Source organism: Sorex araneus, chromosome 11, assembly GCF_027595985.1.
Source record: "Sorex araneus isolate mSorAra2 chromosome 11, mSorAra2.pri, whole genome shotgun sequence".
NCBI lineage: Eukaryota > Metazoa > Chordata > Mammalia > Eulipotyphla > Soricidae > Sorex > Sorex araneus.
The window spans coordinates 1,050,139-1,064,327 of record NC_073312.1 but is presented as its reverse complement, the minus strand read 5'-3'; the positions used below and the strand labels follow the sequence as shown (position 1 = coordinate 1,064,327).

The window sequence follows — 14,189 nt, the reverse complement described above, 5'->3', positions numbered from 1 at the left end:
GTGCAGGGGTGAAGCGGTGCAGGAGTGCAGTGGTGCAGGAGTGGAGCGGTGCAGGAGTGGAGTGGTGCAGGTAGGGAGCAGTGCAGGGGTGGAGCAGTGCAGGTTTAGAACAGTGCGGGGTGGAGCAGTTCAGGTGTAGAACGGTACAGGGTGGAGTGGTGCAGGGATGGAGCGGTGCAGGAGTGGGTCAGTGCAGATGTGAAACACTGCAGGCATGGAGCGACGTGGGTATGGAGTGGTGCAGGTATAGAACAGTGCAGGTGTGGAGTGGTTTGGGTGTAGAACAGTGCAGGTGTGGAGTGGTTTGGGTGTAGAACGGTGCGGGGTGGAACGGTGTGGGTGTGGAACAGTGCAGGGGTGGAGCGGTGTGGGTGTGGAACAGTGCAGGGGTGGAGCAGTGCGGGTGTAGCACAGTGCAGGGATGGAGCGGTTTGGGTGTAGAATGGTGGAGGGGTGGAATGGTTTGGGTGTCGAGCAGAGCAGGGGTGGAGCAGTTCAGGCATAGAACAGGGGTGGAGCTGTGCAGCTATAGAACAGTGCAGGCATGGAGTGGTTCAGGTGTAGAGCGGTGTAGAACGTGCAGGGGTGGAGCGGTTCAGGTGTAGAATGTGCAGGGGTGGAGTGGTTTAGGTGTAGAGCAGTGTAGAACAGTGCAGGGGTGGAGCAGTTCAGGTGCAGAGTGGTGCAGGGGTGGAGCAGTTCAGGTGCAGAGTGGTGCAGGGGTGGAGCAGTTCAGGTGTAGAACGTGCAGGGGTGGAGTGGTTTAGGTGTAGAGTGGTGTAGAACAGTGCAGGGGTGGAGTGGTTCAGGTGTAGAGCGGTGTAGAACAGTGCAGGGGTGGAGCGGTTCAGGTGCAGAGTGGTGCAGGGGTGGAGCAGTTCAGGTGTAGAACGTGCAGGGCTGGAGTGGTTTAGGTGTACAGTGGTGTAGAACAGTGCAGGGGTGGAGCGGCTCAGGTGTAGAATGTGCAGGGGTGGAGTGGTTTAGGTGTAGAGCGGTGTAGAACAGTGCAGGGGTGGAGCAGTTCAGGTGCAGAGTGGTGCAGGGGTGGAGCAGTTCAGGTGTAGAACGTGCAGGGGTGGAGTGGTTTAGGTGTAGAGTGGTGTAGAACAGTGCAGGGGTGGAGCAGTTCAGGTGCAGAGTGGTGCAGGGGTGGAGCAGTTCAGGTGTAGAACGTGCAGGGGTGGAGTGGTTTAGGTGTAGAGTGGTGTAGAACAGTGCAGGGGTGGAGTGGTTTAGGTGTAGAGTGGTGTAGAACAGTGCAGGGGTGGAGCAGTTCAGGTGCAGAGTGGTGCAGGGGTGGAGCAGTTCAGGTGTAGAACGTGCAGGGGTGGAGTGGTTTAGGTGTAGAGTGGTGTAGAACAGTGCAGGGGTGGAGCGGTTCAGGTGTAGAACAGTGCAGGGGTGGAGTGGTTTAGGTGTAGAGCGGTGTAGAACAGTGCAGGGGCGGAGCAGTTTGGGTGTAGATCACTCGGGTGGAGCCTTTCGGGTGTGGAGCAGTGCAGGGGTGGGGCGGAGCGGGGGTGGAGAGGGGCCAGTGTGGCGGGGCAGGTGTGGTGCAGTGTGGGGTGGGGTGCGCAGGTGTGAGTGCGGGTGCACACGGGTGCACGCGGCTGTGCTCTGTGCAGGGGGAGACTCGGACGTGGCCGGCCTCGCGCTCTCCCTGGGGACTGTCCTTCAGTGACTGGCAGATGACCCTGGGCCCGACTTCTCCCCAGGGGCCCCCGCCCAGTGTGCCCGGTGCCGGCCTCGCCCTCCCTCCTCACACACCGGCGCCCAGAGGCCAGTGCCCCTCGGCCAGCTGCCCGTGGGTGGGCAGGGCTGCCACAGCCTCCAGACAGCCTCTGTGTCTCTCTGCCCCCTGCAGGACAGTGGCCCTGCTCTGGTCACCGCCCCGGCCCAGGGCTCTCTCCTCGGGGCCTGCGGCTGCCCTGCGGTCACGTGGGTGGGACGGGACATGTGCGTCGGGGAGCCCGCCTGTCACCTGTCGCCTGTCACCTCTGTCTCCGCGGTCGTCGCAAGCATGTCACTTCCCCTCATCACTGCCCCCTCCGGCCCGCGGCTGGAGACGGGGGTGGGGCCGGACCTGGGTGACCTGTTCTTCACTCCCTCGCTTGCACAGATGATCCGATCGTAAACCCCCTTTCGTGAGAGCAGGCGAGAGTCTCGCACACGTCACCGTCACCGGGGCATGTGCCGGGGCTGGCTGCCCCGTGGTGCCTCACGCCTCATTTGCATGCACGATCCAATTGGTTGCGCTAACAGGATGACGTCACAGGTTGTAACCAATCAAGAGCAACCACAGCTGGGGTGGGGTACCCCGGGCAAGCCGGGGCTCTGTGTAGGGGTGCAGCGGGTGGGGGGTCATGGGTGCTGACGGCCCCCAGGGAGAGGAAGGCCCTGTGTCTGCAGAGGCGAGGAGAGCTGTTAACTGGAGGCCAGTGGCCTCAGGGACAGCGCTAGCCTGGCACAGCGTCCAGAAGAGCCAGGTGCCGTCACTGTCTGCTGTGACACTGACCGCACTCCCGTTTCCTGTGCACGGCCGTGGGCACCGCCTCTGGCTGCAGCAGCGATGCCTGGACAGGAGGAGCCGGTGCAGGCCGGCCAGGACGCACTGGGCCAAGAGGGTCTCGAGCCAGGCAGCACGGGACCCTGGTGGACTCCAGGGGCTTCTCGGGAGGAAAGCCGGATAACAATGAGAATTACCCCACCCCTCCCACAGCGTGTGGGAAGCCTGCCGCCCACTCGGAACACGGGCCGGGCCGAGCACAGGCCAGGACGCGCAGCAGGCGTCTCCCAGGAGGGCGGCACACGGGCCCCAGTGGGTTGTCAGCACAGGCCAGGGTCTAAGGTCGGGTGTTCTGGGAGCCGCCGCGGGCTAGCTGTAGGAGCGTAAAAGCAGCCGCTCGGGCGCCAGCGTGAGCACTCGCTGTGGGCACGACACGGAGAAGGGCCCTGGGGGGGCTCAGGCCCGGGGCCCTCCCCGAAGGCAGGCTTCTGTGAACGTGGGGACTTCCCGGGAATGATCCGTGTTGCTCCCTCGGGGCAGGCGTGTGTGCGAGCAGAGTGGAGGTGATGGGGTCACTCCGGGGTGGAGCCTGGGGTCTGAATCTGGCGGGGCGGGCTGGACACCCTGACACGGTGGTGCTATCCCCGAGAGAAGGGCGCCAGGAGGGGTAGACCTTTCGGCGAGGGTCCTGCGGGGGGTGCGAGCTGGTGACTCACCTGCGTGGCCACGGTCGTCTTCACGGAGAAGAGGAGACCTGGGCCATCAGGCCCTGGTCAGCTGTCCCCGCCCAGCCTCAGACTCTGAGTCCCCTTGTGTCCGTGGGCTTGTCCGTGCCCAGAAGTGGGACTGCCTCATGCCCTGGGCTGACCTGCACATGCATTCCCCCACACAGTGGGCGTCACTGCGCGCGCCAGCAGGAAGGTCCTGGAACACAGACAGCAGTTGTGTGATGACGCAAAGGGCGTCTCTGCCGTTTGAAGTTCCCTGATGACCGACATCTGGACACCCCACTGGGCTTTCCGACCGTTTAGGTATCTCAGGAGAAATGCCTCTTCAAGTGCTTGGCCCAGTTTTGAATCCAGTTGCTGTTTTCCCTTGAGTTTTGCGTGTTCTTTCGAGAACCTACTTTCTCTTTAGGGCCTGGGTCCCCGGGGACAGAGGGTATGTTCTCCAGTTTGGGGGTGTCTCTTGCTCTGGTCAGTGCATACCCCACAGGAACACCTGCTGGCCCTGTACTCAGGGATCACTCCTGATGGAACTGGGGAACTGTGTAATCACAAAAAAGAAGATGATCTTCGGGGGCTGCTGCTGCTGCTGGACACCTGTGTGTGTTCGGTAGCCCTGAGCCGCCTCCCCGCCTCCACACCTCCCCCAACAGAGACAGAGACACAGAGGGACGGGGAGACAGATGGGAAGGCTGGGGACCACAGTCAGATGGTGAAAATGGCCCATTTAATGCAGAGTTGCTAGCATACTTATAGAACATCTGAAGGGGGTTGAATTAAGCACAGGTGTGATGGTCACTTACATAGATAAACATTAAAAAAGAGGAAATTCTCTTAGGGAGATCAACTCAAGGAGACACACTGTCTCCCAGGGCAACTGTGTTGCTTTTATGTTTCCCTCTGATTGTATAAGTTATTGATACTTGTAGTTGTTTGGATAAACACAGTAAGAGACGAAGATCCCAGCACTTAGTTCTCTGGGCTGAGAGCAAACAGGGTTTTAAACACTTGGTTATCTGGGTTCTAAGGGCAAGCAAGGCTTTTACCGTAAACCCCAGACTAAGTCCTCAGGCCAGTTCAGCTAGTCCTTCCCCAGGGGAGTCCTGTCTCTAAAGCTGTAACAGTTGGCATGAAAACCATGCATTTATGCTTTCTAGGATGTCCCATTTCACTGCTGGGTAGTCTTGCCACTCGCCCCAGGTCCATCCCAGTCCCACAGCAGGACCTCCCCTTTTGGGGTGTCAGGAACTACAGCAACTGAAGCCTGAGTCAAATAGTTATGACCAAGTAATCATGCCCAGGAGCAGATATATTTCAGAGTCAACCAACTCCCAAATATTAGGAGCACAGCAGTAATGGTCTTTCTGTGTTTAACCAAAGAACATTGCTCTATGGTAACGTATAAAAAGGCTCTAGGGGAAACAGAAAAGCAAGTACAAATATACAGCACTTCAAATACAAAGCAGTAGCAATACAAGTTCAGAATTACCAGAAAGTTTTGTTTTACAAGCAATCGAGATTAGCATGGGAGACTGTGACAATGCGAGGTAAAATACAAGGGGAAGATTACAAATAAAGTTTAGCTAAGTTAGGGATGCTAGCAAGGGTAATTTAAATTCCTCTAGGAGGAGGAAAGGAGACAATTCACTGATAGAGCCCAAAGCACTTAGGGTTAATATCCAACAGGGGACCATACAGGGTGCCCATGATCAAGCCCAGGCTGGCACATGCAAGGCAAGCATCTTACCTGCTGTACTATCTCTCCGATCCCTAAAACAATGTTGTGTTTTCCTGAGGTCCAGTTCATCTTTTTGTTGCTATTTGTTACATGTACCTTCTGGCATTACATTCAAGCAACAACTTCCAAGTTTCACTTCAGGAAGTTTTAGGATATATCTATGGTCTTAGTTTTAGGATGTACCTATGGCCTTTGATTTAAGTGTACTTGTGTGTCTGGTTTTGGTGTACCTGTGGTCTTTGGTGTAGGTATACCCAGGATTCTTTGGTTTAGATGTGCCCAGGTGCCTTGGGTTCAGGTGTAACCGGGTGTCTTTGGTCCAGGTGTACCCAGGTGTCTGGTTTTGGTGTACATGGTGCCTGGTTTAGGTGTACCCAGGTGTCCGGTTTAGGTGTATCTGGTTGGTAAGGTGTACCAGTGTCTGATTTAGGTGTACCCGGTGTCTGGTTTAGGTGTGCCCAGTGTCTGGTTTAGGTGTGCCCAGTGTCTGGTTTAGGTGTACCTGGGTGTCTGGTTTAGGTGTACCCGGTGTCTGGTTTAGGTGTGCCCAGTGTCTGGTTTAGGTGTACCTGGTGTCTGGTTTAGGTGTACCCGGTGTCTAGTTTAGGTGTACCTGGTGTCTGGTTTAGGTGTACCCGGTGTCTGGTTTATGTGTACCTGGTGTCTGGTTTAGGCGTACCTGGGTGTCTGGTTTAGATGTACCTGGTGTCTGGTTTAGGTGTACCCGGTGTCTGGTTTATGTGTACCTGGTGTCTGGTTTAGGCGTACCTGGGTGTCTGGTTTAGATGTACCCGGTGTCTGGTTTAGGTGTACCCGGTGTCTGTTTTATGTGTACCTGGTGTCTGGTTTAGGCGTACCTGGGTGTCTGGTTTAGGTGTACCTGGTGTCTGGTTTAGGTGTACCTGGTGTCTGGTTTAGGTGTACCTGGGTGTCTGGTTTAGGCGTACCTGGGTGTCTGGTTTAGGTGTACCTGGTGTCTGGTTTAGGTGTACCTGGGTGTTTGGTTTAGGTGTACCTGGTGTCTGGTTTAGGTGTACCCGGTGTCTGGTTTATGTGTACCTGGTGTCTGGTTTAGGCGTACCTGGGTGTCTGGTTTAGATGTACCTGGTGTCTGGTTTAGGTGTACCTGGGTGTCTGGTTTAGATGTACCTGGTGTCTAGTTTAGGTGTATCTGGGTGTTTGGTTTAGGTGTACCTGGTGTCTGGTTTAGGTGTACCTGGGTGTCTGGTTTAGGTGTACCCGGTGTCTGGTTTAGGTGTACCTGGTGTCTAGTTTAGGTGTTCCTGGTGTCTGGTTTAGGTGTACCTGGTGTCTAGTTTAGGTGTACCAGGTGTCTGGCTTAGGTGTGCCTATGACTCCTTGGTACCTTTTGGGTTAGTTCCTGCAGGGAGCGGGAGGTAGGGCATGACCTCCCCGTGTGCCCATGGCTGTCCAGTTCTCCAGCCGCATTGTTGGAGCAGTCGTGCTTTCCCTACTGGGTCCTTGTGCCCTTTTGCCACAATCCATTTGCAAGTGTGAGGGCGTGTCCCTGGGTCTCTGGAGTCAGTCGGAAGAACACACACATCTGCAGCCAGAACGTGGCTCCTCCCAGCTGTGGAACCCGGCACTGCCGGGCCCTCTGCAGCGTGGCCGGTTGTCCATTGTGCTTGGGTCTCTGGGCACACACCGGGCCCTCAGTGCCCTCTCTGTGGGCCCCTGGGGAGCGCCCGCCGTTCCCTGCATGCCAGAGGCACATTGTTGCCCTGCCCATAATGCCCCTTTCTCTGCCCCGCCGGCCGCGCCAGGCACAGGGGGACACGCTGAGGCCTTGTCGCCATCCGGCCTGCACACGCCCCACGGAGCAGCGTGGCCCCCACTGTCCCGCGGGGCTGGAGGGTCCGTCAGCATCCTCCCCATCTTCCGGAAAGGACCAGCCAAGGTGGTGCCGCAGCTGAGACCCAGAGGCTCGAGTTCTGAGCTCTGGGCCTGGGAAGCCAGCCAGAACCGGGAGCCCCAGGCCCCAGAGTGGACGGGGTGGCCGGGCCCTGGTGTGGCGGCCACGGTGAGTGGGTGCAAGCGTCAGACTGAGTGAGGGTGCTCTGGGGGTCCCTGTCCTCACTACGTGTGTGACCAGAACAGACCGTGGGCGTCTCTGGCCGGCATGACCCAGGCACCCCATCACCCTGGGCTGTCTCTGGGGTCCTGGTGCCGGGTCTGCGGCCAGGGTGCTGGTACGTTTGGGTCCATCTGGGGGCTGTGGTCTGCAGCGGCAGGCAGAGCTGCTGGGGGCGGCGGGGCTCCCACCCCACCCAAGCACCTCCCCGAGCAGGCCCCCTCCCGCCTCCCCCTGCACCTTGCCTGGCCCTGCTGATGGCCACTCCCCCCCCACACAAGGCCTCAGCAGCCCCTGGCCTGGAGCTGCTCGTACCACTGACCCCCTGACCAGGACGGCTGGAGGGAGACCCCCCGTAGGGCAGAGAGCTGTCCTCAGTGCGCCTCCTGCTCCCTCCTCGCTGACCGGCCCCCTGCCCCCACCATGCCATGCAGGAGACAGTGGGGTCCCTGCTGCCTGCCCCGGGCTTCTGTGCGTGCCTGCCTGCCCCGGGCGCCCTCCCCCCGCACGCAGCGCCCTGGCAGAGCCCGTCTGGAAGCTCGGCCGGCAGCGGCGCTTTGCTGAGTCACAGAGCCCGGAGTGGCTGCACGCACTGCGCCCGCCCAGAGCTGCAGGGCAGGAGAGACGGGGTAAGCGGGCGCCCCGAGGGCGAGGGGTGCCCCTACTCGCGGGGGCATGGCACAGGCGCAGCAGGGGCTGGGCCGAGTCTCCCCGCAGAGGCTGGCTACACTCTGGTGCGTCTGCGGTGGTCAGCGGTGGCCCCGCAGCAGGGAGACCCAGCTGGACCGCGGGGCACAGTGTGCCCAGCACGGCACAGCGGGCTCCTGCGGGAGGGTGCTCTGGCACAGCCGGCCCGTGTTCCCTTGCTCCTGACCGTGCCCACTGCCGGGCGGAGTCCATGCCGGCACGTTCTCCTCCCTGGCGTCTCGGAAACGTGGGTGGGTGCCCGTCTGTGCTGCCTCACCGGGGCTGGACCTGCCAGTTCTCCGCCCCAGGCCCTGCTTGAGCCCAGGGCGTGGGTCCCGCTGCTGCTCAGACCTCCCTGCGTGGACCCCGGGAGCTGCCGGCTGTGGCGGGCAGGGGGATGCGGCTGGTTCCCGCTGCCGGCACGGCTCTGCGACCACGTGGCACACATGCTGGGGCTGCTGGGCCAGGGCCCTGGGGTCAGGGTCGGGGCCGCGTGCTGGTGGGTGGACGCTGCCGCCCTTTGCTGGTGGGGAGGAGCCCCACAGTGTTCATGGCCTCTGACCCAGGGCCCGGCCTCGAGCTCTCAGCACCACGGCTTTGCTGCTGAGGCCTCTCCCGCCCTCCGGCCCGGGGAGAGCTGGGGTGGGCGGTGGGGAGGGCACCGGGGCCGGGCACTTGCTCAGGCGGGGCCGGTGCCATGAAGCCTGGGCTCACCCCAGCCTGGCGGAGCAGTTTCCTTCCAGACGAGAGGACACCTGTCCCGCTGTGTGAGGGTCCCAGGACGGGCGCCCACCCCTGCATCACAGCCCCCGGGGCGGGACTGAGCCCACCCCTGCACTGCAGCCCCCGGGGCGGGACCCCTGCACCGCAACCCCCGGGATGGGCACCCACACCTGCACCGCAGCCCCCGGGACGGGCGCCCACACCTGCACCGAGCCCCTCTCTCAGTGAACTTTCCAGGAAGTGCGGGGTGTCCTGTGGGGGTGAACTTTAGCTCAGAAGAGCCAACATTTGCCAGATTCCTGCAGCCCCCACAAGTTAGGGCAGCGTCCGAATCTTCAAGCATCAGAGATGCTCAAGGGCATCTACCGAGGGCGTCGGGGGAGGAGGGCTCTCTCCTGGGTGCTCCTGACACAGCTCCCCGAAGCTCACCGCGAAGTCTGCGGAGGTCAGCGCAGAGAGTGGGGTGAAGGGTGAGCACTGGCAGGCGAGTACCTGAGCCCCTCTCGGGCTGACGGACAGAGAGCGACACGTGAAGGGCAGCCCGGTTCAGGCAGGCCGGAGGCCTCCTCTCGGGGCCTCCTCTTCCAGGGATGGCCGCCCTGCTCCCTGGCCAAGCCGAGGCCCCGGTGTGTGGGCGTGACCAGGGCAGGGCTGCTGTCCCGTGGCACCCCCAGGTCCGAGCGGGGTGCGGCTGGCTTCCCTGAGGACCAGAGGCTCGGGCTCACCAGGGCTGAGGCCTCCCAGGGGGCGTGGCTTGGCTGCGCCCAGACCTGCTCGCTCCCATGGAGCAGTGCTCGGTGGCCGGCGGGCCCAGGCCTGGTCTTCCGGTGGGTCCCTGCCGCCTGCCTCTCCACCGGCACTTGGGGTTCTCATGGGAGTCCCACAGGTATGGGGGGTGGGGCGGCTTCTCCCGGACTCCCCTGGTTCTGGCCTCTGCGGCTCCGCTCCCAGTGCTCTCTGCCCTACTCTTCGCGCGGACGCTGTGGCCGGGGCCCAGAGGACCGACTGGCCCTGGCTGCTTCCTTCGTCTTCCTCCTTCGTGTGCTTTTGGGCCCCGTGTCTGTTTGGGGCCCGCGCCTGGTGGTGCTGGACGCGTACTCCCGGCCCGAGGGGCCCCTCCCGGTGGTGCTCGGGGACGGAACCCAGGGTGGGCAGGTGCAAACCGAGTGCCCAAGTCCCTGTGCTGACTCTCCAGCCGTCCACTCCGGGTCAGGTCGCTTTGGGTTGGTGCCACCGTCCCGCTCAGGTGGGCGTGAAGGAAGCCAGCGTCGCGCTGTGCCGGGCACGCGCCAAGGGCACGGCTGCCGTGTGGGCGCTCACCACCTCCTGAAGCGCTCGGGTGAGCCGGTCAGCATTCCTGCGCCCGGTGGGGCCTGTGGCTGCCGGCGCGCCCTCGGCACTGCCCTCTGGGACCGTGTGCAGACCTGACTCCTCCTCCCAGCTGCCCGGCCTTAGTGTCTTCCTGAGCAGCCGAGACCTTGCAGCTTCCCCATCTGAGGAGGCCTGTTTCCCTCCCTTTGGGGAGCACTGTAGCACTGTCCTCCCGTTGCTCACCGATTTGCTCGAGCGGGCACCGGTAACGTCTCCACTGTGAGACTTGTTACTGTTTTTGGCAAATCGAGTATGCCACGGGGAGCTTGCCAGGCTCTGCCGTGCAGGCGGGATACTCTCGGTAGCTTCCCGGGCTCTCCGAGAGGGACGGAAGAATCGAACCCGGGTCAGCTGCATGCAAGACAAGCACCCTCCCTGCTATGCGATCGCTCCAGCCCTCCTTTGGGGAGCAGCATTAGTGATCTCCAACCCCCCCCCCGCCCCGAGTGCGACTTCAGAGCACCCCTGCAGTCATGGGGCTGGGCAGCCCCCAGAGCCCCTCCCCCACCCCAGCCTGCGTCCACGTCAGAGTCGACCCCCCCCCTGCCCCGTGCTGTGGGCTCCGTGGATCTGTGCGCTTGCTTGGGTTGCCGTGTTGTCGGGCCCCTCGCGGGACGTGCACCGTGAGGCACGGGCCCAGCCGCCTTGCTGCCACTCAGGGCCATGTCCCCATGGGCAGCTGTTCCAGGGCAGCTAACAGAGTCGTGGCCCAGTGTGTGTTGGGGTGCCCCTAAACTGCTGCCGGAGGCTGCGCCAACCCTGGGGTAAGCCCGAGTGTGCTTCGAGACGTCTTCTCCCTCTGGAGCCTTGAGGCCGTGGCATGACCCCCGTGAGGGCTGGCAACCGTGGCTCATCCCTGGGTGCTGATCTGTGGCGTGTTTCCCGGGTGCTGTGAGCTGCACCTGCTGCTGATCAGGCTCTGCGGCATGTGTGTGCTCCCCCGTCTGCACACAAGACCCCATGGCACGTGTGTGGTCCATGTGCATTGGCCCCCGTGGCACGTGTGTGTTCCCGTGGTCCATGTGCATTGGCCCCCGTGGCACGTGTGTGCTCCCGTGGTCCATGTGCCATGGCCCCTGTGGTGCCTGTGTGCTCCCGTGGTCCATGTGCATTAGCCCCCGTGGCACGTGTGTGTTCCCTTGGTCCACGTGCATTAGCCCCCATGGCACATGTGTACTCCCGGGTCCATGTGCATTAGCCCCCATGGCACGTGTGTGCTCCCGTGGTCCATGTGCATTGGCCCCCGTGGCACGTGTGTGCTCCCGTGGTCCTTGTGCATTAGCCCCGTGGCACGTGTGTGTTCCCGTGGTCCATGTGCTGTGGCCCCCTGTGGCGCCTGTGTGCTCCCGTGGTCCACGTGCAGTGGCCTAACAGCATGTCCTTTGATCATTCTGGGGGAAAGGAGCCTTGACCGATGTTCCCGTAGACACAAGCTATTTCGGGGACACGAGAGGGGCGCACCCGTGTCCCCACCAGGAGGGATGGCATTGCGGGGAGATGTGGGGTCAAGGGAAGCAGGCAGGATTGGCAGGAGGTCGCCAAGTTCCCTGCACCTGGAGTGGCTGCAGGGTGGGCGTGTCCTGGAGGCTGGAGGCGCTGACTGCGCAGTTCTGGGAAGGGTGGCGGTGCCTGTGCTGCGGGGTCACCTGCTTCATGCCTCTGTCCCTACAGAGCCGCACAGACCCTCCTTCCCCCACAGCCTCAGCCCTTCCTCCCTCACGCCCTCCCCCCTCGCGCCCTCCTCCCCCAGACTTTACTCCCTCACACTCTCCTCCCTCACACCCTCCTCCCCAGGCCCTCCTCCTTCCTGCACTCCTCCCTCACACCCCTCTCCCTCAGACCCTCCTCCCTCAGACTTTACTCCCTCACACCCTCCTCCCTCACACCCTCCTCCCCAGACTCTCCTCCCTCAGACCCTCCTCCCTCAGACTTTACTCCCTCACACCCTCCTCCCTCACACCCTCCTCCCTCACATCCTTCTCTCTCAGACCCTCCTCCCTCAGACTTTACTCCCTCACACCCTCCTCCCTCACACTCTCCTCCCACATACCCTCCTCCCTCACATCCTTCTCCCTCAGACCTTCCTCCCTCAGACTTTACTCCCTCACACCCTCCTCCCTCACACCCTCCTCCCACATACTCTCCTCCCTCACATCCTTCTCCCTCAGACCCTCCTCCCTCAGACTTTACTCCTTCACACTCTCCTCCCACACACCCTCCTCCCTCACACCCTCCTCCCTCACACTCTCCTCCCACATACCCTCCTCCCTCACACCCTTCTCCCTCACACCCTTCTCCCTCATGCCTTCCTCCCTCAGACTTTACTCCCAAACACCCTCCTCCCTCACACCCTTCTCCCTCACACCCTCCTCCCTCACACTTTCCTCCCTCACACCCTCCTCCCTCACACCCTCCTCCCTCAGACTTTACTCCCTAACACTCTCCTCCCACACACTCTCCTCCCTCAGACCCTCCTCCCTCACACTCTCCTCCCTTACACCCTCCTCCCTCACACCCTCCTCCCTCATACTCTCCTCCCTCACACCCTCCTCCCTCAGACTTTACTCCCTCACACTCTCCTCCCTCACACCCTCCTCCCTCAGACTTTACTCCCTCACACTCTCCTCCCTCACACCCTCCTCCCTCGCACCCTCCTCCCTCAGACTTTAGTCCCTCACACTCTCCTCCCACACACCCTCCTCCCTCGGACCCCCGTCCTACATCACCTCTCCTCTCCCAGGGGACCCCTCTATCTCCGAGGTTCCAGCAGAGCGGACTGTGGATTCTGTCGGGGGAGCCTTGCACCCCCGTGATGCCTGCACCACTCCTCCCCATCTTCCCCAGGCCCTGGTGCTGGTGACTGCTCTTGGGTGCACTGACCCTGTTCTGTGTCATGTGTCACATCCTGAGAACCTGCTGGAAAGGCCCCCAGTGCCTCCCACTGGTCCCGCCTGTGTTGGGGTCTCTGGCAGCCCCTCACCCTGATGTCTCGTGTCTCTGTGCTGGTGGAGCCCGTGACCACGTGTTCCAGCGTGAGGGGGCAGGGCCGAGCCTGTGGGGCGTCGGGCCCAGGCCCCGAGGCGTGGGCAGGCGCCGAGTGGCAGCTGGCTGGGGAGGAGGGTGGCTCCCTGGGAGGTCTGTCCCCAGGGCCAGCAAGGGGCGTCGGCAGGGCTGCAGATCTCACCCTCGTGTGCTCCCCCAGGTGAGAATATGTAGCTGGGCCCAGCCACGTGCCCTCGCGACGAGCCAGCGCCCTCGGCCACCTTCACCATGTCCAGGAGGGGCGCGGGCAGCCGGAGCCGAGGGGAAAGGGTGGAGGCCCTGGCCGCACTTCAGGCTGCCAACGAGGAGCTGCGGGCCAAGCTCACGGACATCCAGATCGAGCTGCAGCAGGAGAAGAGCAAGGTGGGCAGCGGCGGGCGGGTGGTGTCTCCTGCCGCTGGCCGGGGGTCCGGGAGCCCCCAGCCAAAGGCACGGAGTGGCGTGGAGCTGCCCGGCCCGGCCCTTCCCCACCCCTCCCGCTGCAGAGCCGCTCGCCCCCGTCCCCATCTTGGCGATGCCCTCCAGGGGGTCCAGGGAGTCCTGAGCAGGGCAGCTGCTGCCCACCTGCAGGGGTGGGTGTCCATGGCCCCGTCTGAGACACGGGCTGTCCAAGCCTGTCTGGGACGCGGGTGTCACTGTGGCTCCATCCGAGAGGCGGGTGGGCTGCAGCTGGCTCGGTGCCCCCAGCCAGAGAGGGGCCGGGCGGCTCCTGTGGTCAGGCAAGTCCCTCGGACCTGGTGTGGGCTCAACAGGATGTCACCAGAGGCGGAGAAGCTCTTGGGGCCTCAGTTTCCTCTGCTTGGCCTGAGTTGTCCTGAAGGCGAGTGTCCAGTGGACCTGCTGGACACTGGTCGTCAGCCTGCCCATCTACCCTGACAGGAGATGCAGCCGTCCAGGAGAGACTGGACGGGAGAGTAGCCACGGAGTGCCAGGCCCTGAGCCAGGAGGGAGGGGCAGCGGGCAGGGGTCTAGGCCGAGCAAAGAACCTCAAGGGAGGCCCCAGGACCGAGGGGCAGGAATGCCAGTGTGGGGTCAGGCCGTGGAGCAGAGTCTCCACAACCCTTTGGGAAAGAACAGAAAGGCAAGGGCTGACGGTGCGGGTGAAGGCCCTGGGGCAGGTCCACAGAGACTGGGCAGCCACGGAGACACGGGCAGGGGGTCCGGCAGGTGCTGTGGCCACCCCGGTGAGTGGGGGCAGGACAGGGAGAGGCCGGGCCCTCAGGGTGGGTGGGGGTTGGCCTGTGGAGCGGCGGCTGCTCTCCGTGTGTCGGGGCCGTGCAGGTCACATGGGCTCAGGACACG

The 14,189-nt window shown here is 62.5% G+C and overlaps 1 protein-coding gene across 19 annotated transcripts in view; it reads left to right on the top strand.

The window, feature by feature from the left end:
• Positions 1-14,189, top strand: part of JAKMIP3 (Janus kinase and microtubule interacting protein 3) — a 45,872-nt gene that overhangs the window by 5,027 nt on the left and 26,656 nt on the right. For 18 of the 19 annotated variants that reach the window (XM_055118944.1, XM_055118942.1, XM_055118959.1 and 15 more), the window contains exon 2: positions 13,048-13,250. In XM_055118944.1, the coding sequence (XP_054974919.1) occupies positions 13,116-13,250 (135 nt within the window). In that variant the 5' untranslated portion in view covers positions 13,048-13,115. Of the gene's footprint in view, positions 1-7,627; positions 7,694-13,047; positions 13,251-14,189 lie in introns of those variants that run through there. The other variant, XM_055118943.1, reaches the window with a different exon arrangement.